The following is a 24055-nucleotide window of genomic DNA, read 5'->3' as shown; positions in this document are numbered from 1 at the left end:
TGCGCTGCAGTGGTAAAAGACAGCAGCCAGGAAGGATATGAGCAGTGCACACAGAATTCATAATTGGATGCAGTATCATTTATATATTTTTTTTTTTGGGGGGGGGGGAGGCTGGGGGGAGCACATGGATGATGCTGCACTTTTATACCGCTATGTGTGCTTGAGCACTGAATAAAACTTTTTGAAAAATATTTTACAAAGTAAACAAACCAACATTTTTCAATGCTAACTTGTCATGTCTTTTAATTTTTATTTAAAATATTTGAGGGAAGGTTGGATGGCAGTTTATTGGTCCTAAAATGGACATTTTTAATGTCATCCATAGGGAAAAGCAGGGCTGACCCAGGTTCAGTGTAAACGGTGCAGACCTGGGTCACAGTGCTGTGTAAATGGGGTCTGAAGCTGGGTCCAACCCTGGAAACTCCCGTGTTCAAAGACCAGGGTCCGACCAGGGATTTTGGTGTAAAAGGGGTATTATATTGCTCAGAAACCCTTTTCTGTGCAATATTTTCCCCCTAATATCTGCGACTTAAGAATTTATCGCCAAATTTGTGTGAACAAAATAAGTTTGCAATATGATTTTCCAGCTGCATTTAAATGACAGGATATAATCAATAGGCCGGTTAGTCACTGTCATATCACAGAGCACTCAGTCCTAAGAATAATACAAAGTACACATCCTAGGCCTACTGTAACATTACCTTCTTATCTGTTGTGATTTTCTTTTTTAAATACATTTTAATTTATACTTATCCAGCAGTGTCCATGCCCATTATTACATTTGTTTGAGGAGTCTCTGGCTTTGGTACACCTAATAATAGTAGAGGTACCTTGCACTATACAACACATGTAGGGTATTTGGTCTATTCAACACCCCTGTCCCCATTTAGGAAAAAGCCAGACTTTCTCCATCAAAAGCCTTTTTAACTATGGAATCGATACTGTATATTATACTCTGATCAGTGGTAGATGTTAGATGAACTGTAACGAGAGGGGCTCCCTGTGACACTTATGGTGGTTCTGTAGGATAATCACAGGGTTCTAGTATCATCAGGTCCTTTCTGAGGTTCCTAAGGTCCATACACACTGAGCGTCTTTCCCCCTGCCCAGCACCGACGGAAGGGGGGAGGACGGAGTTATATAGCAGAGCGCTATGCACAGCCGTCCTGAAAGCCGCTCATCTGCTGGTATAACCAGCAGATGAACGGCTTTCCCGGCGATGTTGTGGGAGCATGCAGCAGTGCTCATCGCCGGGCCATACACACTGGGCGGTTTTGAGCAGAAAGCCGCTCAAAGTCGCACAGTGTGTATGGGTCTTTAGAGGCCTAGGAAACCCAAATTAAGGGGCCTCTACCACCTCTTTCTTAGAAAAAAAATACAAAACAATACTGTATACATATAATAATGTAGTGGGTAATTTGTGATTTCAAGTTCTTTTCTAGCTTAGACACTAGGTTATAACCTAATTGGAAAATTAGCAAGAGAACATAATTTTTTTTTTTTTTTAAGAAAAAACACAAAAATAATAAGTCAGACAAATTTGAGGCTTCCTGCCAGTTGGAGGCCCAGGGAACAACACCCATGCAGCTCTCTGGTAGGGCCTGTGTATTATTGCTCTGTAATGTGTTTTTCAAAATAAACAGTAAGAGCATTCACATAAACATGTAACCCTCATATTCACCCTCTTATCACTGATGTACCAAAATGTTATTACTGTCACTGTAAAGTTACTGGTCAACAATTGCATTGTTCATGTTATCTATAGGTAATTATTATAGCTACAATATAAAAGGTATATCTTTTCAGATGATTCTGCGCAGACCGTATTTGAGGAGAGGCTGCGGTCCGAGCGCCAAAGAAATCATCACCAAGCCCGGGCAGAACCATCAGGAGGTGCTCGTGTACAAAGACCTCAAAGGGAGAACAGAGACCGAAGCCGCTCTCCTATTGCTGTTCTGGAGAGACCACCAGAAGGACCAAACGCAGATCTGTTCCCAGATCCAGGTCCTCAACCTCCAGCTGAGAATGAGCCGAATCTCCCAGCAATAGTGGAAGACATCAACCATCAGAATCCACCTGCCATAGATGTGGAGCTCGACAGGGAGATTATAAATGCCAGGATGAGAGAGATCCTTGAACGGAACGCCCTGCCGACCATGGTGGTAGACATCAATGAGCAGCATGTCCAGTCAGCGACGATGGTAGAGATGAGCGGGCTTCGTTATCCAGCAATGTTGCTACAGATCAACGAGCAGAACCTACTGGTAATCGAGGTAGATGCCAGCACACGTAATCCCGAAGCCTTGCAGGTTGAGCTCGACTGGGATGAAATGCCGCCCAGGACTGTAGAGATCACAGGATTCCCATCTTGCACGATTGCAGAGGATGAAGAGACACCACCATCATGCGTCATCTGTCTGACAGAGTTCCGAAATGGAGAGCGGGTGACAGTTCTGCCCTGCGGCCACAGATACCATCCATGCTGCATCTACGAGTGGACGGACGCAAACCCCAGCTGTCCCATGTGCCGCAGACAGTCCTCTCCGATGCAGGTCCTGTTTCATATCCCCTGAACATGAAGATCCATGCCACCGTACATCGTGGTAATTCCTCCTCTCTCTCTCTCTCCTCTCAGCTGTTATTTCATTTCACTCTGTTTTCTGGTCTCTCCTGTTTTCTATTTCCATATCTCTTCCTATTCTATTCTTTCTCCACTTCACCACATACATCCACACCACTCACCCATCAGCATTCAGCTATTTCTATTACACTCCTCCCACACTCATATAGCCTAGGGCAGACACACTCACATACTAAATTAGCATATTGGGCCTGATTAATAATCTGACACTGTAGCAGCACATACAGCAAAGTACCGATGTTCACAAATGGACACGACTTGGGAGCATTTTGCCACTCGTCACCGTTAGTGGTGAGGGTCCCAAGGGATTTTTCCCTGTTTTCTCCTGAATACACGGTGACACTATTGGCTCGTGTTCTCCGTGATGTTTTTTCAGGTTTTCAGGTTTTTACCTTGGGCCAAGTCGTCCCATCCTTCCCCCCCCCCCCCCCCCCATGGCATTAGTCAGGTTATTTGTATCAAAAGTTGAGGAGTTCACTACCCACCATATCCCATTCAAACCGTACATTGTGGTAATTCCACCTATATTTCTCCTCTCAGCTGTTATTCCATTTCCCTCTGTTTCTGGTCTCTCCTCATTTCTATCCATGTTTCTCCCTGTTCTATTCTTTCTCCACTTCTCCACATGCATCCACACCACTCACCCATCAGCATTCAGCTATTTCTATTACACTCCTCCCACACTCATATAGTCTAGGGCAGACACACTCACATATTAAATTAGCTTATTGGGGCCGATTCATAATCTGACACTGTAGCAGCACATACAGCAACGTACCGATGTTCACGAATGGACACGACTTGGGAGCATTTTGCCACTCGTCACCGTTAGTGGTGAGGGTCCCAAGGGATTTTTCCCTGTTTTCTCCTGAATACACGGTGACACTATTGGCTCGTGTTCTCCGTGATGTTTTTTCAGGTTTTCAGGTTTTTACCTTGGGCCAAGTCGTCCCATTCCCCTTCCTTGGCATTATTAAGGTTATTTGTTTCTACTACACTCCTCCCACACTCCTGCAGCCTAGGGCAGACATACTCACATACTAAATTAGCATATTGGGCCTGATTCATATTCTGACACTGCAGCAGCGCATGCAGCAAAGTACCGATGTTCACGAATGGACACGACTTGGGAGCATTTTGCCACTCGTCACCGTTAGCGGTGAGGGTCCCAAGGGATTTTTCCCTGTTTTCTCCTGAATACACGGTGACACTATTGGCTCGTGGTCTCCGTGCCGTTTTATCAGGTTTTCAGGTTTTTACCTTGGGCCAAGTCGTCCCATTCCCCTCACTTGGCATTATTAAGGTTAATAGTTTCTACTACACTCCTCCCACACTCATGCAGCCTAGGGCAGACATACTCACATACTAAATTAGCTTATTGGGGCCGATTCATAATCTGACACTGTAGCAGCACATACAGCAACGTACCAATGTTCACGAATGGACACGACTTGGGAGCATTTTGCCACTCGTCACCGTTAGTGGTGAGGGTCCCAAGGGATTTTTCCCTGTTTTCTCCTGAATACACGGTGACACTATTGGCTCGTGTTCTCCGTGACGTTTTTTTCAGGTTTTCAGGTTTTTACCTTGGGCCAAGTCGTCCCATTCCCCCCCCCCCCACCCGCCTTATTAGTCAGGTTATTTGTAACAAAAGTTGAGGAGTTCACCACCCACCATATCCCATTGATACCTTTTTTCTTTTCTTTTGTCGTTGGGGTTTGTCAACCTCTTTGTAGCAGGAAAGAACGTCAGTCCAGTGGCTAATGCGCTACTTTATGCGTTCTCTTTCCAATACACTGATCTAGTATGACCTACCCTCCTGGGGGTCAGGGGCACTGGCTGTCTAGCCGGCCTATTATGGTGTATTGGGAGGAGAGTTGGGGCCTCAACACATTCTATATGAGAATGGCCCATTGGCATAGTTAAGTACATCGGTTCAGCGTACATCGTATCGCTGATAAACTGGCCGTTCTTTCTTTCTCCCACCATGCTTATTTAAAGTGCTGCAAAATAAAAAGGTTGACTGATTTTAATGGCATTTCTGTTGTCGGTGTCATTATTTGTAGATAAGTTAGATGGTATTCATTAGCAAATAAGGTTAAATGTGTGTGGTTACACTCAATGTCACATCTGCTGATATGAAGTTTAATTAAAAATGTACCCCATCCAGCCACAACCAATATGATTTATTGCTAGAATTACCCAATATCTTTGAAATCCTCAAGTTAATACCAAATTTTACAGTCACTACACCTGTACTAAATATTACTTTACACATCAATAATGACAACATCATTGGCTCAACAGGCAGCCTAATGTTAAAAGCATTAGGCAACATTTTAAATGTGTTTGTAGAATGAGATGGTTCGGAATGACAAAATCTAAATATTGTCTAGTGCAGGGGTAGCCAACTCCAGTCCTCGAGAGCTTCCGACAGTTCCTGTTTTCCAGCTCACCTTGCAGGTACAGAGGTGCATTTATTACTGACTAACACATTTTAAAAGGACCACAAGTGGAGCTACAGATGGAGCCGGTCTCCCTCTTGCTGGCGAATCGCCAGACTGTCACCACTGGCGATCCGCCAGCAGCCCGGCTCTCCATCTGACTGAGACGCGCGTGCGTCTCACATGCACACGCGTCTCAGTTTCCGGGCGGCGGGGCGACGGAAACCTGTCCGTATCCGCTTCAGGGAGACGGACAGGGTTAGGGGGGGGGTGCAGGGAGGCGGTGGGACCCCAGGTGACCGCCGACAAGCCGGCGGGGACCCGGGGGAAGCGCCATAGGAAGGGGACGCGCGCGCATCTCGTGCGCACGCGTCCCCTTTCGCAGATACAGATGGCGGCTGGCGTCGCCATCCCCTGCAAAGACAAGCTCGGCTCCATCTGTAAATACTTCACTTGTGATTCTGGGAGGAAACATGGAAAACCGTAACTGTTGGTAGCTCTTGAGGACTGGAGTTGGCTACCTCTGGTCTAGTGTGTACCTACAATGTTGATGATGTGTGATCCCCGACTGTCACTCGTCGCAGCCGGCATTTGCAAGTGCGTATGCAATTTTCAATGCCAGCACCTCACCGGGTCTCGTCACGGAACACAAAGCTTGGTACACACGTCGTCCAGTGTGTACACAGCTTTACACTGAATCGTGTCATCTTCTAGGTAAAGTAGCTCTACTTCCATGTCTTAGAGCAGGCATCATATAAAACTGCTAAGCAAGTCCCTTAACTGTAGATCCCTTATCCGAAAACCTTAGGTTTTCAGAATATTTCGGGATTTGTTTTTTATTTTTTCAAACCACCTTTTTTCGGGCACTTGAATCATTTTCAGTGGAATCCATGGTCCCAAGGATGCATTGCGCGGGTGATGAAAGAAGTAAGAATGTCACTGTATAGGTCATTGGTTCGACCTCATCTAGAGTACTGTGTTCAATTCTGGAGGCCATATCTCCAGAAGGATATAAATACATTAGAGACTGTACAAGGGCAACTAAAATGGTGCATGGCCTACATCAAAAACCGTACCAGCAAAGACTAAAATATCTTAATATGTATAGTTTAGAGCAGAGAAGGGAAAGGGGGGAAATAATGGCCAGCCGCCATCCCCCGCCACCTGTATTTGCGAAAGGGGATGCAAGCGCACGAGATGCGCGCGCGTCCCCTCCCCCCGGGTCACCGACGGCTTGTCAGCGGTCACCCGAGGTCCCCAACCCCCCCCCCCCCCCAACCCTGTCCGTCTCCCTGAAGCGGAGACGGACAGGGTTCCCGTCGCCCGGCCGTAAGGAAACTGAGCGGCGCGTCTCAGTCAGATGATAGCCGGGCCGCTGCCAGCGGTGACGTTCTGGCAATTCGCCAGCAAGAGGGAGCCCGGCTCCATCTTTACCTGCGATCACCAAACAAATTTTCCACCATTTGGGGGCAAATAGTCAGTTGTATGCTCCATACATTACCAGATTTTTGTTCCCACCTACAGATTGGACATATAAATATTGTGTACAAGCAACTTTAGGAGGGTATGCAATCCCAGCCGCTATTACCCAACAGCACTGAACAGGGTTCTTGGCAGAACGGACCCAACATTAGAAGCAGTCGAGCCCGTTCTGCAGAGAATGGCTGTGGATTGTCGAGCTCCCAGCCATGGATCATCCATGGCCGTCTCTTGCAGCCACGCCCCCTTTACGGACGAAAAGTCAAGCTGTCCGAGAATGGGATAGGTTCACAGCTGTCGGACCAGCCCAAGAGTCGTGACCCGGGATTGAACATCCCCCTTAGGGGGATTATTCATTTAAAACGTATTATCAAAATGACAACATTAATAGAAAATCTAAAAGTCAAACTAATAGTTTTTCATTCTACTTTAGTTTTATATATTAGATTTTACATTTTCATTTTTCTCATCCTCAGTCACCCAGCTTTAGCGAAAAACCACAAGTCAATGCTAAGGAAGTATATGCTCACATGACTATAGCATAGCATTATAGTAATGTTTGCTGTGCCATCACTGGCCATGTCCCAGTGCATGAACCCATCAATTTGCAGTCTGTAAATGGTTGGTTACCGTGGACACGGGGAAACCTATTCGAAAAAGCACAAAGTGATGAGAGATAAACCATCTAGAGCCTCCTAAACAATATCTGCTTTCAACTAAAGATAGAGCAGCAGCTATAGGCAGGTATAAATACCTCAATTATTTCAAGTACAGTACATTACTGAGGGGGTTGTGTTCACTCCTTCCTGAAAACTCTGATCCCTTATTTGACAGGAATCTGAGGCAGGACTTTTAGAAGGGAAACATATTTCACTTGTAGCCACAGCACAACACATTGTATGGCTGGCCAGAGTGACCATTTAAAAAAAAAAAAGTATTTGACAAGGTATACCAGGCATGTCCAACGTTGGCCCTCCAGATGTTTTGAAACTACACATCCCAGCATGCTTTGCAATAGTTTTAGCATTCTCTAATAGCAACACTGTGGCAAAGCATGCTAGGAAGTGTAGTTTCAAAACATCTGGAGGGCCAACGTTGGACATGCCTGAGGTATACGGACATTGGGTCACCAACAAGTAGGTCAAAACCATTAGGTTGACATGCAGGAAGGTCAGAATATCTTAAAGTCGACATAGGTTAGGTCGGCAGGGTCGTTCGGTCGACATGGAAAATGTCGACAGGGCCATTAGGTCGACAGGGTTTGTTTTTACTGTGTTTTTGAGCCAAAATGTGCTGACAGGTGGTATTTCATGCCCTACCATCCACTTGGGCATAGTGGGAAAGTAAAATATTGTGCATGAAGCATGGCAAGCGTAGCAAACCATACGAGGGGGCACGGTGGTACATTTCAGTGTCCATGTTGACACGACATGTGGTTACAGGCGGTATTTCATGCCCTACCATACACGTTGTGGGAGAATAAAATAGTGTGCCAAGCGTAGCGAGGCACCACACCCAAAGAATGATGAGCGTAGAGAGCCATGCAACGTGGTACGTTTCGGTGTCCATGATGACATGTGCCCACAGGCATTATTTCCTGCCCTACCATCCAGCCCTTGGTGCCCCACCCAATGCCAACGCCTCTTTCTTATCAAAATTGATTAAGAATCTGGTACTTATATTTTAGTTGGGCGCCCGTTACGTAGTTTGCGTAGTGGTGTATTGAGAATACCAAAACACCACTATGCTGGCTACGTAAACTATTTAACTTAAGCAAATGATGTAAGTTACGCAAATTACGTATCTGGAGCCCTGCTAACACATAAAGGGTCATATGGCCACTATCCATGTCTAACCCCAGTGTCCACGTGGGCATGGAGTTAACTTTGTAAAGTGTGGCGAGCACAGCGAGCCCGAAACGTGGCGAGCGTAGCGAGCCCCGTGAGGGGACGCGTATCTGTGTGCGCTCGCCACACTTCGTGCTCGCCACACTTTTAAAATTAACTCCACGCCCACGTGGACACTGGGGTTAGGACGTGGATAGTGGCCATATGATTGTGTAAGTGCGTGTGTGTGTGTGTGTGTGTGTGTGTGTGTGTGTGTGTGTGTGTGTGTGTGTGTGTGTGTGTGTGTGTGTGTGTGTGTGTGTGTGTGTAGTGTGCATGATATACTTACCAACCCGGCGTCTCCGGCACTCGGCTCCCCGCAGTCCCGGCCACCATGACAGGCCAGCATCTACGCTATGTACGCTATTAGCGTAGTGCCGCTGGGGGAGCTGAGAAACCATGTGATGCTCGCCCAGCGGTGAATACGCTAATTCGCCGTCATTGCTCCCTGCTGCCTAGACGCGTCGCCCCCACCCAGCCACCACTGATTCCCTGCCGCACAATCCGCATAATAATGTAAATTAAACCCCCCCCCCGGCTGGCCATCCGCCGCACAATCCCTGCCTGACGCCACAGATTAGCCGGCCGCCCGAAAATGGCTACGCTGAGAACGTAGCCAAAGCTACGCTCTCAGCATAGCGTAGCCGGGCGCCCTGTCAACGGGAACCCTGTCTGTCTCCGCTTCAGGGAGACTGACAGGGTTAAGGGGGGGGGGGTGCAGGGAGGCGGCGGGGACCCGGGGGAGGCGATGGAAGCGCCGTCGGAAGGGGACGCCCGCGCATCCCCTTCTCGCTGTACAGATGGCGGCCGGCGTCGCCATCGCCATCCCCTGCAAGGATGAGACCTGCCCCATCTGTAGCATTCACTTGGAGTTATTGAATGGGAACTACCCTACAGTGAGAACTAAAATGACATAAATCTTGCAGCTATGCCAAGGATCTTATTTAATACATAATGCAACGTAGACCTAATACAAACCTGTCCTTAGGACAAATTTGTTCTTATAATGGGCAAAACCATGTGCACTGCAGGTGGGGCAAATGTAATATGTGCAGAGTTAAATTTGGGTGAGTTATTTTGTTCAGGTGCAGGGTAAATATTGGCTGCTTTATTTGTACACTGCAATTAAGACTTCGATTTGAACACATCCCACACTAAATTAAATCTCTGCATGTATAACATCTGCCCCACCAGCAGTGCACATAGCTTTGCCCATTGTGAGAACAAATTTGTCCTGCGATTTGGCCTGAATTTTAGTAATGCTCGATACACACCAAAACGATTTTGGCACAATCCCATCAATTCAGACTGATTGGATCAAAATCGTTTGGTTGGATCCGAATCTGATCCTTCCTGCTGCAGGTAGGATCTGTAAAAGATCCATTCATCTGAATCTATAGATTGTAAGCTTGCGAGCAGGGCCCTCCTACCTCCATGTCGGTTTGTATCTACCCAGTTTGTTTAATCACTGTTGTTTCCAATTGTAAAGCGCAATTGAAAATGCTGTGCTATATAAGAAACTGTAAATAAAATAATGGCACTTGTGTATTATCACGGCGTCCAAATGATGGAATAGCAATTAGTTCTTATAGAGGGTGACCAGCCTCAAATATTAGTATGGTTAATTTTCTCCTCAAAGATGGGGCACAATATGTAATCCAAATGTCCCAAAGGCAGAAACTGCTCAGCCAGATAGATGTGTGCACCTCTGTGTCCAAAATGCAATTTGCAATTTGGACCATACTAATAGTTGCTCTTTTGTGAGACTCAGGACGCCATGATTAAGGGCCTTGTTAGGTCCGAAACGTCAGCTTATCTGTTGTTGGCTATGGAATAAAAAAAGCATTGCCTTAATTGCTGCTTGGTGAGTGCCCTGATTCTCTCTGGAGGATGGATGCCAGGTTGCTTGTTGTATTTTGCTGTACCTATATGCTGTACCTTATCCTGATGATGGTCCAGTGTGGGCCGAAACGTCACGTTACGTCGATGGTGGTATAACAGTTCCTTGATGCCATTAAATACCTTTTGAGATTTTACAAAAATTGGTGAGTGTATATATATATATATATAAAGCAGCTGTTATGGAATGGGTTTGGGATACCAGCACTTACCCTACTGGAAGACCAACAGCGGCATGCCAATGGTCAGGAACCTGACACACGGCAGGTAAGTATTCTGACTCTCGCTCCCAACTTCATCAAAAGTGAGATATTAAAACCAAAGTAAATAAAGATGTGTCACAGAAAAAAAGCAAAAGAAAAATATTCTGTTGGGTTTCTTTTTTATATGGGTTATTATTACATGAATGATATTGGTTGTCAATGAACTGGTTATTTTTCATCCACCTAAGCTTACCACAAACTTCTAAAGAGTAATGGGTCATCAAACTGTTCCTCACACCTGACACGCAAATACAACCTTTTCTCCTAATAATGTGCTCCGCTCATGTAAAAGTAGGTAGCATTCAAAGTTTCAAAATACAATTTAATTATTTAAATAAAAATATGCAAAATAAAAGGTACGGCCATAGACTCCAACTTAGTCTTTGGAACATGAAAATCAGCCTATACCATACTTCAGGTTCCCGTCATAGTTCAATACCAGTATACAGTAGATCAAATATTTATAAGCAGTATGAATGTGTGTCCTTTGTTTAATTAGCCTCATAAACAATTAGAGGTAAATTTGAATTGTATTAGCCAGATTATTATGTTGCTAGGATGTGCACATATCCTAGTAAAGCCCCATTCACACTAAATGATGGGTTCCACAGCCAATATAATTAACAATATCGGCTGCAGTTCCTTATATTGTGTGTACATACTGAACGATATCGGCCACCATTATTGTTCATTGATGTCACTGGGACCCACTGATCAGGCAGGTCATTTGGTTATGTATCCCAAGTGCTCTGAAAGTTCAGAAGACAACAATCATTGTTAACGACGCGTGGGAGGATGCATTGATAACTATGTTCTTTCTAAGCTGTTTTAGCATGGCACCGTGCCCTGCACGATATTTAAAGGGCCAAACGCACACAGTGCTCATTTAGCAGCGTCCTTCTAAAACAGCTGGGCCATCGCTGTCCACAGCACTCGGAAGAAGCCCAACAACTACGTCACACCCCAATAGATACCTCGGCAGAAGGGCCCTCGCCGCATGGGCATGCCAGCATTATTGAGGTCAGTGGGCCCGGAACCGCCGCATTCAAATTAACCTATTTCACCTGGCGGCATTCCCATCCTGAAGGGATCACTACTACTATACTTTATTATCATTCTCAGATATATTTTGCTGCATCAAATAAGCCGCTTTGTAGATAACAATATTATTGGTTATCTGTTATTAGCACAGAGAATATTATGAAAGTTTTGTTAATTACATTATTTGGGCAGGATTCAATCGTTTTATTTCTTCCACCTAAAGTAAAGGGAGATCGGGGCGATATTTAATTACTTATATTTCATTAGACCCAGAGTGGTCAGATTTAGCTTTTTAAAGCAGCTAAACCCAACAAAAAGTAATGGGCATGACACGAAAATTTTTATTTAAGCAGTCAAATGGGTCACTTTTTGGTAATAACTATTAAACGCCAGCAGGGGGTGTGAACTGAAATACAGGCGCTGGCAGCTGATCACGCCCGAATTGAGTATCAATTGAATAGCTGCATCGGGTGCCATTTACTAGGTATTGGAGGCTTAAACAATTGAACCACGCCCGATGAAATCAAGTACCATCATTATGCTGTGCGTAGACCTTAATGATACAAAAGGGGGTTTCCCATGTTAAATATTTGGGGTTATTTAGATGTGGATGGATTCTGCATTCTAATTTGCAAAGTACAGCGCATACACAGAACTCATACTGCGCGCACTTGAACTGGTCCTGAGAAACATTATACAGAACAGCAGCAGTCTGTCAGAGGTTGACAGTCTGCTGCCATTTTCAGGTGGCAATAGTCTCTGCTTGTGAAAACAAGGATGTGTCGGCATGATTTATGGGGGGGGGGGTTGTCAATGACCTCTGTGGCACCATGAGCACTGCAAGCCGTCCGATGGTGCTGGGATGATCCTGCGTCCCAGGATGCAACTCAGATCACTACAGCAGCAGGAGACATCTGCTTGTAATAGATGCCTCCTGCTGCATTACCATATAGAACTCAAGCACATCTGAAAGGGTGCCGGACGGGGTCCCGACAGGCATTTACCCGACGTCGGGATACCGACTGTCAAAACACCGAAAGCAGGGTTCCCGACGGCCACCTACTATTTTCCCTCATGGGGGTCCACGACCCCTATAGAGGGAGAATGGAATAGGTGGCTTACGTAGCAAGCCACCATGCCCGCAAGGGGCTTAGTTGCTCTCACCATGCTGTCTGGGTCCGGCCAGTCGGGATCCCGACTGTCGGACCCCTATACCACCCCCATCTGAATTAGGCTCACTGTCATTCCTAAAAGCTGCAATTCATAACAACCATTACTTTATAGTGGTACCAAACTGCAATCAAGTGGGTCAGTGATGCTAATTCACAACAGTAAATCAAAAGGTGCACACACACACACACTGGCCGTTTTGTGTATGCTAAATGATGTAATGAAAATCGATGGCCAATAAATCGCTCAGTGCATACACGCTGAGCGATTTTCACAGTAGGAGATGGCGGCAATGCAGGACTGCGCATCAGTTTATCGGTCAACCATAAACGCTAGTCGATATTTAGGTATCAGTGGGGGTGATGGTGTGAGTGAACACCCGCACATTGCTCTAGCACACCCACACATCACTGGGCTCCTCCTCAGTATTGGCCATTAAACATTTTCAGCACCCAGTCCCATGCACTAATAAATATATATATCACCTGTTGCAACATACTCGTCATCTAGCTACCATGCCAGACATCAAAGAATATAAATATGGAACCACAGTTGCAGCTGTAACAAAGTGATGCACACCGCCCATTCAATGCACATTTACAGTCAGCAAATATTGCATTTTCCCCACCAGAACAGACAGCCTGTGTACAGAGACTCATCCCAGCATAGGCAATGCATTGCATATCTCCAATGACCATCACCATCATCAACATAAAACCAGCCAAATAAAAACTACATTAGTAAAATGAGAAGCAGGAGCATGAGGCCAGACAGGGCTGGAGATGGGGGGGGGGGCTATTACCTGAGCAGAGCTGATATGTCAGATGGGATCCCCACACCCATCACACACCTCTGTCTCTTAGCCCCCACTCCCCGCCAGCTGCCTCCGTGTTTACAGCCAGCAGGGCGCCGCCTGCCCTCACCCGGCGCCCTCCTCACTTACCATCGTACAGATCGAGGCGATCTTACGGACGGTCATCAGTACGTCCATCCGCCTTCCTCCGTAGTCGCCATGATGAACCGGAGCTCGGCCCCTGACAGCCGCAACAGGGTCACTGGGAAAGCGCTCCGCCAGCTACTGTGCTACATTGAAAGTCAGCCGGCCGGGAACAAGAGCTGCTGCAGGAGAGTTCCCAGGTCAGTGGTTCCGGACGAGGAGGGGCGTGAGGCAGGACTGTCAGTGGAGCGGAGGAGCCTGTGGGCGACACAGACACCAGTACTACTAGCTACCAGCTAGTGCTAAAAAGCTGGGTAGCAGCTAGTTCCCCTTCGCCGTAAGGACCTGGGGAGGAGAGGGGGCGGGAGAGGGGGCGCAAGGTCAGAACAAGACAACTTTTTTTTGAGCCGACATGTGCCGACAGGCGGTATTTCATGCCCTACCATCCACTAGGGTGTTGAGGAGGTTATTAAAGCTGTGGCGAGCGAAGCGAGCCACCGTGCCCGAAGCATTGCGAGCGAAGCGAGCTATGCGAGGGTCCATTTGGGTCCCTTCTTCTGAACTTGCTCCTCCTCTCCCTGCCCCATCTCCTCCCCAGGTCCTTACGGTGAAGGGGAACTAGTCTCAACCGTGCTAGCTGTCTATACTCCGTATACACTACAGTGGTCATACAGGGTTGCTCACACGCCGTGCTCAGCTGCCATCTGGGGATCCAGCATCTACACCTTTTCTCCCTGCCTGCGCATGGCTGCGTTACACCACAAGCTTGCTGTAATTACTAATTATTCTGGGACAAACTCGAACTACTCCGTCATTGTGGGGAATACTGTAAACGTCTGTGTCATTGCTGTGCCTGTAGAAGTTCTCTAGGACAATCTTGTCATTGTTAGCATTACTGCCTCACAGCGATGATGGCATCATGGTTGCCATTCCCACTATGGTCCTGCCTGTGCAGAGTTTGTATAATTCCCCCTGTGCTTGGGTGGGTTTTTTCTGGGTACTTTAGTTTCCTCCAACACTCCAAAATTATACTGGGAGGTTAAGTGGCATGTGCACTAGGTGTGGATGGGTCAAATGGTTCTTATTGCTGTGAAATTCTGTGTAGTTAAGCCACAATTGTTATGTGGGTGATTAAAGGTGGCCAGTGGGATTGTATTGCATAGCAAAATGGATGGCACTATTAGTGGGCTTGCAAACAAGGGAACTTTACATTGTAACAGTGAATGTGGGAAAGATGGGTAATCGGGTAGCCTAATATGTTATACTATGCAAGTATGCGTTAATTGTTCTGTGCAATGTGAAAGGCAAAATAGTATGGTCAGTGCTCATGAGATATGTACAATAGGACAGGCGTTTCTATGGGGTTTATTCAGGTTGATTCGCAAGGCTGCAAATTCGCAGCCTTGCGAGTCCACCAAACCCCGCCCGGCGAACGACCGCCCCCTCAAAGTGCGGCTTTGCCCCAGCAGCTGCAAATGGATATTTTGCATAACATCCATTCGCATGGATCGGGTAACCGCCCACATCTTTCGATGGTCACTGACCATCGAATGATGTTTAGCGTGCACGCACGCATATATAAGTGACTTTTCAGTTACTTACATTTGCGTGCACGCTGGTGTGGATATAGGCGGGCAGCTGACATCCGGTGATGTCAGCTACCCGCCCCCCACACCGCGTCACTTCCTCATTACCATGAGAACGCCCAGCGTTCTCATGGGAACGCCCATGAACCAGAAACCCCCCCCCCCCCCCATGCCGGCATGGGTGCACCCCATGGTCGCCGCGAATGCACGCAGTACCGAATGAATTTGAATCAGGCCCAATATGTATATTGGGTTGTCTAGTGCTAGGCAACTAACAATGAGGTATGTGGTTGACTGCGATGGGGTATGTACATGTTAAGAACCATATTCAGGTCCGTATGCTCACATGTGAATTCCCATGCAAGCTTAATGTTTTGCATATGTGCACATTTAATTTGCATATGCCGGGTGTGTGTGGCCACGGCGAACAAACTATTCGCCGGTTGCACGCACCCAACATTGTGGGCGGTGGGGGCAGCGTGCCACGGTACTTGCCCATGGGCGTTCCCATGGTAATCACTGCTTGACATGGGTGCCATGGGCAGGTAGCAGACATCACTGGTAGGGATGGCCATTGTTGCCATTGCCATCGATGGTTGCCATTGATGACAATAATGCAACTGGCCATCGATAGTGCTAAACTATGCAATTAATGATCATCAATATTTTTAACTATCGATGGTCATCCATTGTGTTTAGCTGATTGGCCTGTGTGCCAATCAGAACACGGGGCAGGTCTTCATGGTTGTCGGGGGTGAAGCTATGCTCCGTGCCCCGGCACTTTGAAAAAAAACAGCAAAACATTGTTTTGCTGTGCCATCGATGGAGGGAATCCATCTGGTTCTCCCCCATCGATGGCAAAAGTATTCAACATCGGCCACAAACCATCGATGATTTTGAATCGTCTATGGTCGATGGCCATCCCTAATCACCGGATGTTCGCTCCCCACCCATTTCTGTCCGAATGTGTACGTGTCTATAAGTGACCTGAGAGTCACTTTGTATATGCTTGCACGCACCACATCTTTCCAATCCAGCCTCCAGCGGTGTCTCTGTGCTGTCATTAGCAAGGAGGAAGCCGGCTCACTCCGCAGTCAGTGTGGGGTGAGCTGCAGCACATCCCCACCGCTGGAGCCTGGATTATAATATATATGGTATATAATATATATAATGGTGTAGAATTTGTGTATGTGTAATAAAGTTTTACTTTTCACTTTTGTCTTCACTCCGTCTTGAGAAAGTTTCCCGATAACCAAGGAAACGAAACGCGTTGACGTCACCACTCCTGGACGTTTGGGTCTCCTGTTGGTATCTCCTGATTTCCTGTACACCGCAGCTGCGTCTATCACCATCTGACGCTCCATTTCTATCTCCCGCCGGCGTGGACATTCACAGCCGATTCTCTGGACAGCTTTGCCGCACGTGGGGAAACAGAGGCTGCCGGCTTATGCTGGGGACACCCCGCTCGGGATTATCACCGACCAGCACCAACTGAACTGCGGCGGCTCAGCAAACGGCACTGGCCGCCATCTAAGTTGTGAGATAACCGCACTATCACCTCCATAAATATTCCAGAGTTAAAAGTACCAGTGAGCGTTTAAGTGAACAAAAAGGATTTCTGAACATAATACTGCATACCGTCTATCTCTGCACTTATACTACTATGGCTGAATATTCTCAAATTGCGTGTCTGCTTACACGCTTAAGGACTGCCATTTATTGTGCACATACTGCAGCTCACTTGCTCACCTGTTATTGGACTTTGTTGCCATATATACACTGACAGCGTGTGGATACGTGTATTAATCATTTTTCAGGAGACCCCCATTTTTCAGGAGACCTATTTCAGGAGACCCCCCCTTAAAAAACGTCCATTGCTATTAATCAAGTTTTTATAACTTACCTTTCAAAATTGTGTCTTTATATCTACTTATGTAATGTGTCTTTTATAAATGTGTATTATTTTAGATCTTATGTTATTTTCTATTAATTGCTACTAAATATAAAACAGTGTGTCCGGCTTTCATTCTATCTCAGCAGTACTAATCAGAGTTTAAATAGATATAATTTACCCAGCAGCGCATGATCCACCATTGTTGTTTTTTTCTTCTGTGTGTTTAAACGTGGGTATGGCATAACCCACAGGTGGTATCTGCAGCAGCGGGTAATTAGGTTACTAATAAATACCCATTATTTATTTATATATATTAAAAGGAATCAATTCATATATACATTTACATTGAAGCGCCAGGTCTTTTTTTGTAATCTGGAGAAAATGATTTATATCTGACTCCAGTGATCATAAAATTCTTTTTACTTTTCACTTTTGTGTCTGTGTTTTTCTTTAAACATTCTTCTTACAGGTGAACTACAAGTCCAAGAGGGCCCATTAATGCCCCGCATGCTGGGAGTTGCGGTTCGTCAAGTCCCCGCATATAGGGGAGGCCTGCTGTGACTTATAGTTCACCCTTAAAAAGCAATGTTTTTATTTATTTATTTTATCACCTCGGCATCCACCGGCCAGGAACCCTGGGGACAGCCCCGGGCTTCAGCCATGGACAGGTGAAGCCTGGGGGGGACCCCTTTATTGAGGGAGTCCCCACTCTCCCAGGTACCCTGCCCAGGGCTGACCAGCCATGGTGCGCATTGTAAGGCCAGTGGACCTTATGTAAAAAGTGTCCCCGGCTGTGGCATTACATCGTGGGCTGTTGGAGCCCGGTACTGGTTCTAAAATATGGTGGTCCCCCAGTTTTTTTGTCCCTTGTATTTTTGAAACCAAGACCGGTCCGGGTGCTGTCATTTACCCGACGTTGGGATCCCGACTGTCAAAACGCTGACAGACAGGTGCCCGACGGCAACCCGCAAATTTTCTCCGGAGAAGCTGGAGAGGGATGCTTTGCTGACTTGCCAATTCCTAGTTCAGAATGGGTGGATTCTAAATTTCAAAAAGTCTCAACTACTACCGAAACAGAGACGTTTGTTCCTGGGTCTCATCTTCGACACCAGGTTGGAGAGAGTGTTTCTGCCGAGGGAGAAGGCGTTAACTCTTCAGAGGAGGGTCAGACAAGTTCTGCTCCCTCGCAGGGTGTCTGTGCATCTGTGCACCAGATTACTGGGTCTGATGGTAGCTTCTTTCTAGGCTCTTCCCTATGGCAGATTCCACTCAAGAGCTTTTCAGTGGAGCATGTTGTCCCAATGGTCCGGGTCCCATCTACATCTGCACAGGACCATCATTCTAAGCCAGGAGGCGCGAAGATCTCTCCAGTGGTGGCTCAACATGGACAATTTGCTGCAGGGACGCAGCTTCAGTTCCTACACGTGGACTGTGGTCACGACAGACGCCAGCCTGCGGGGCTGGGGGGCGGTGACGCAGGGTCACACTTTCCAGGGTCGTTGGTCCGCCCAGGAGTCGAGTCTTTCGATCAATGTGCTGGAATTGAGAGCAATCAGGTGGGCCTTGTTTCAGGCTCACGACCTGCTTGTAGGAAAGGCGGTGAGAATCCAGTCCGACAATGCGACGGCTGTCGCATACATAAACCGTCAGGGCGGAACCAGGAGTCGAGCAGCAATGAAGGAGGTTCGTCCCATTCTGGAATGGGCAGAGATCAATGCACTCGATTTGTCAGCAAGTTTCATTCCAGGAGTGGAAAATTGGGAAGCGGATTTCCTCAGCCGCCAGGACTTCCATCCTGGGAGTGGACCCTCAACAAGGAAGTTTTCAGCATGATAACCAGGAGGTGGGGAATTCCTCAGATAGACCTCATGGCTTCCAAATTGAATCATCAACTTCCAGCGTACTGTGCCAGGTCTCTTGACCCTGCTGCAGTGGCAGTGGACGCTTTGGCAGTGCCGTGGGCCTACGACCTCATCTATTTGTTCCCCCCGTTTCCCTTGATTCCAAGGGTACTCAAACGGGTGAAACAGGAAGCCGCCACAGTCATTCTAGTGGCCCCGGATTGGCCAAGGAGATCGTGGTATTCAGTCCTTCAGAGCTTACTGATAGACAGGCCTTGGCGACTTCCTCTGAGATCCGACCTGTTACAACAGGGTCCGTTCGTCTACCCAGACTTAGCTCGTCTTCGTTTGACGGCTTGGCTGTTGAGGCCGAGCTGCTCAAAAGAAGAGGTATTCCACAGTCGGTAATTCCTACAATGATCAGAGCAAGGAAGGAGGTTACTTCTTCTCATTATTATCGGATTTGGAAAGCATACGTGAGGTGGTGCGAATCTAGAGGTGCACCAAAGGCTGTATTTAATTTGGCCAGGCTTTTGGAATTCTTGCAGACAGGTTTGTCGGCTGGGTTGCGGTTGGCTTCTTTGAAAGTTCAAATCGCAGCTCTCTCTGTTTTCTTTCACCGCCGTTTGGCTTTGATTCCTGAGGTTCAAACTTTTTTGAAGGGAGTGTTGCGTATCCAACCTCCGTTTTCAGCTCCTACAGAGCCTTGGTATTTATCCATTGTTTTGTCGTTTCTTAAATCTGACGTGTTTGAGCCTTTACAGTCTACAGATTTGAAATTTCTGACCTGGAAGACAGTCATACTTTTGGCTTTGGCTTCGGCTCGTCGTGTTTCAGAGTTAGGGGCTTTGTCATGCAAGCCACCTTTCCTGATTTTTCACAATAATAGGGCAGAGTTTCGTACATCTAAGGGTTTTCTGCCTAAGGTGGTATCGTCTTTTCATGTAAACGAACCCATAGTGGCTCCAGCTCTCTCAGGGGACGATAGTTTGCTGGATGTAGTTCGGACTCTGAGAATTTATGTTTCTCGTACGAAGGCTGTGCGAAAATCAGATTGTCTTTTTGTTTTGTACGACGCAGTCAAAAGGGGGTGGCCTGCGTCGAAACAGACCTTGGCCAGGTGGATTTGTCTCACAATCCGTGAGGCATATCGTCATTGTAATCAAACGCTGCCGGGTACTGTTTTGGCTCATTCTACTAGGTCGGTGAGTACCTCTTGGGCTGTGGCCAGAGGGGTTCCTTTGACTCAGATTTGTAGAGCAGCCACCTGGGCCGGTGCGAACACTTTTGCACGTTTTTACAGATTTGACACTTTTGCTAGTACAGCAATGTCGTTTGGGAAAGCGGTTTTGCAGGAGTCCCAGCGCTCTCCCGCCCGGGAGTAGTGCTTGGGTATTATCCCATACGTCTTGACTGCAGTGGCCCCTGCTGCATGAAGGTGAAATAAGGAATTTGGTACTCACCGGTAATTCCCTTTCACCGAATCAGCAGGGGCCACTGCACGCCCTCCCGAGGCTAGTCCTCCTGCCATCCTGTTTTGGCGTCATTCTATTATTTTTTTTTGGTTGGTTGAATGAGTTATAAGTGTTGGTTAAGTGGTGTCCTTGGGCTTTTTCGGTTTTCTTTTGTCTTTGCCGGAGGCTCCGGTCGCTCATCTCCTCTCGGACACAGTTTTTCTAAGACTGGAGTCCTGGGGGGGATAGAGTAGGGAGGAGCCTGTAACGTGAAGTTTTTTTACTTAAAGTGCTACTCCTTCAGAACACCTACACTATCCCATACGTCTTGACTGCAGTGGCCCCTGCTGATTCGGTGAAAGGGAATCACCGGTGAGTACCAAATTCCTTATTTTTGCAGATGACACAAAGATAGGCAACAGAGTAGACACACCAGGAGGGGTAAACCAAATGACTGATGATCAAAGTAAACTTTAGAATTGTTGAAGAGCATGGCAACTACAGTTTAATGCTAAAAAATGCAAAATTATGCACTTGGGACTCAAAAACCCAAAGGCTCAATATAGTATCAAGGGTACTATAATGGATATATATGTGATATATATATACCATATAAAAGAACTGGTACAAAAGGTAAGACATAAGAGAAAATACACTTTTTGTTTACTTTTATTGTGAACTCAAAGTTGGAGCTCCATCTTTAAAGGTGCCTATACAATTATTGTATGCAATTTGGACTAGATCGCATTGCACAAATTTTGCAATGCAATGAGATGCAATCTAGTATAAAAAAGTATGTGCAGCATATACATTTTGAGCAGTGTGATGAAATGTGTGCCGGAGCACCCCGCAATTGTACCGTATGGTCACCTTTACACTTTTGTAAGTATGTCTACAGTATTAAGAAGCAAGGGCGTAACTACCATAGATGCAAGGGGTGCAGCTGCTATTGGGCCCAGAGCTGAAGGGGGCCCATTTTTACTAATTTGTATGTGTATGTGCTAATTACATGTATTACCATCAGTTGCTAAATAGGGGGCCCTTATAAACTTTTGCTATGGGGCCTACGAATGTCTAGTTACACCCCGGTTAAGAAGGCTGTATTTGCAAGCTTACAATCTATAAGGAATAGTACCTATTCGTTAAATGGCTAAACAAAATTTGCAAGTTGGCCAAAAACTGGTTATTGTGGCTAAAAAAAAAACACAGTCTCAACTTTTTGCTATTTAATTAGAAAATCCATGTTAACTTAACACGAGTCTCAATAGGGGTTTTAGCAGATTCTCATATGTGCACCCCCTGTGTATGTGAAACGTAGGGGACAATCTGTAGAGACTCAATGAAGAACCATTGGTACACTCCTCCCAATGAATAATCATGCACTTGTAAACATACAGTAGGAGCAAGTTTCATCTTTGGCCATGGCTATTCTATTGTTCTCAGCTGCAATACATATTGTATTGCAGCTGAGAACAATAGAATAGCCATGGACAAAGGAGCAAAGATGAAACTTGCTCCTACTGTATAATTAGTGATCTTCTTATTTTCTGGAGGGTAGGGCTACAGCAAACCATTCACTTTGTATGGAGAGCCCAGACTTTAAACATGCAGTTTTGCCCAGTTTGTGTGTATGGCTGATAAATAGCTCAGAGCATACACACTGAAGGATTTTCACCTGGCCCAGCAATTTGCACAGGGGTTGAACCACTTTCCATAGTAGGAGACTATGGAAAGTGGTTAACTCGGCCTGTAAAACAGGTCGCGTGGCGGACAGCAATGATGCGGGAGCGCGCACCAGTGCTCGTCTCATCTCAATTTTGAGCTCAGAGTTACCACAGTGTCAGTATGTATGTGTGTCTGCTTCAGCACTTTGTGCTATCCGAACAGGGCTAACGCCTTAATGTACCTTACTGCATGCTATGATCTGTACAGTGTGACATAGGTGCCGATTTTATGTTTTTGCTGGTGGGTGGTCAAGCCAAAAATATAGGGGAGTGGCTTCATGTGAAAGGGGCGTGGCCACAAAATAATACTGATTTATATTACACAGCACAGTTGTCTCCAATATTCAAATATGGCAACAGTGCCAAATACATAAATGCTACCCACAGTGCAGGTACAAAAATCCCCCCCCCCCAGTGTCAAATACATAAATGCCCCCACAGTGTCAAATACATAAATGCCCCCACAGTGCCAAATACATAAATTCCCCCACAGTGCAGGTACATAAATGCCCACACAGTACCTGTGCCAGCGACTAGGGAGGGGGAGTGCAGTGGGACATGGGCAAGTGGGCCGCTGCTGAGCGGGTGGGTGTTCATCAATTTCCGTGGGTGCTCGGGCCCTCAAGCACCCACAGAATCTGCACCTATGCAGTGTGAGCATATCCATGTTGCACACTGCCAAACTCCCTTACTTTGTGTTCTCAGTTGTACCTTCGGTATTTGTGCCGATTATGTTAAACACATCAGAGTATCCCATGACTACCATGCAGCTATACATCTATTCATGTGCTTCACAAATTTCTTAGTTATTGACAGGGTTTTGTATATCATTTACATATTACTTAGCAGTGGAGCTTACCACACAGACACACTACTGTCAGAAACAAGTCACCCACCAATATGTCTTTGGATTGGGGGGGGGGACCGAAGAAAAACCTAGTAATGGAGAATATAGAAATTCAGTAAACTTACTCTAACCTACGACCCCAGTGCTTTGAAGAAACATCGCTAACCACTGTGTCATTGGGCAACCTGATGGAGGTGAAAGGTCATCCTCCCTGGACTAGTACCTCCTGCGGAGATTTGTGGGTGAAAATAAATTTATCTCTCTTAGCATTCAGAGAAAGGTTGACTAGAAGAAGAAGAAACTTGCCTTATGAAAGTAAGTGGTGATTTATGCTATTTTTCATGTAAAGAAATATGTTGATTTTTCACTTTCTAAATATAAATGTGAATAGTTTTTTTTTTAAGGCAAACCACTATGCCAGCCACTGAGAAAAAGGTTGTGTTTCTGGGCAAAGGACAAGTCTGTAATGCTGAATATTATAGTGTGTGAAAGGCGGAATGTTTTACAACTGACTCACAGACTTGGGGCTTTATTGTTCTCTGTCTCCCTCTAGCAGGGCGTCTGAGAAGAATAAGGATTAAATCACTGAAGCTTGAACTCTTTCTCAAACTGAAAGACAGTTTCTATTTAACCATTTCTTTACACCATATTAAATGCTGTGTGCTAGGATATGGGAGTCAAACCCACAGTAATATTTCATTGCTTTTAAAATACACTTGGATATAAATTCCTTATGTCAAAAAAGCATTTCAATATTTGGTAGTTATTTCTATATTTATCAAACTTAACCAGAGGCATAGTACAGGGCTGATTTGCCAAGTTTTACACCACACATATATAAAATGGTTTAACGAAGACTATGCACACCTCACAATGAATTCATCCTCTGGGTGCCACCGCCACATATGGGTTGCAATATATATATATATATATATATATATATATATAT

General features: G+C 46.1%; 1 protein-coding gene and 1 long non-coding RNA gene across 2 annotated transcripts in view; one reads left to right on the top strand and one right to left on the bottom strand.

Annotated features, from left to right (window-relative positions):
* LOC146035678 (ubiquitin carboxyl-terminal hydrolase 12-like) overlaps nucleotides 1-13977 on the bottom strand; it is a 62336-nt gene extending 48359 nt beyond the window's left edge. Inside the window, exon 1 of the mRNA XM_083159266.1 lies at nucleotides 13767-13977. Within this exon, the coding sequence (XP_083015392.1) occupies nucleotides 13767-13814 (48 nt within the window). The 5' untranslated portion in view covers nucleotides 13815-13977. The remainder of the gene's footprint in view (nucleotides 1-13766) is intronic.
* LOC146035679 (uncharacterized) lies at nucleotides 13757-17669 on the top strand. Its single transcript, XR_014460694.1, has 2 exons — nucleotides 13757-13960; nucleotides 16588-17669. It is a non-coding gene; the product is annotated as an uncharacterized LOC146035679 (long non-coding RNA).
* The last annotated feature ends 6386 nt before the right edge of the window (nucleotides 17670-24055 follow it).

This window comes from Crinia signifera, chromosome 9 (genome assembly GCF_055691185.1).
Source record: "Crinia signifera chromosome 9, ASM5569118v1, whole genome shotgun sequence".
Taxonomy (NCBI): Eukaryota; Metazoa; Chordata; class Amphibia; order Anura; family Myobatrachidae; genus Crinia; species Crinia signifera.
The sequence above is the reverse complement of the archived record's forward strand: the minus strand, read 5'-3'. Positions and strand labels throughout refer to the sequence as shown.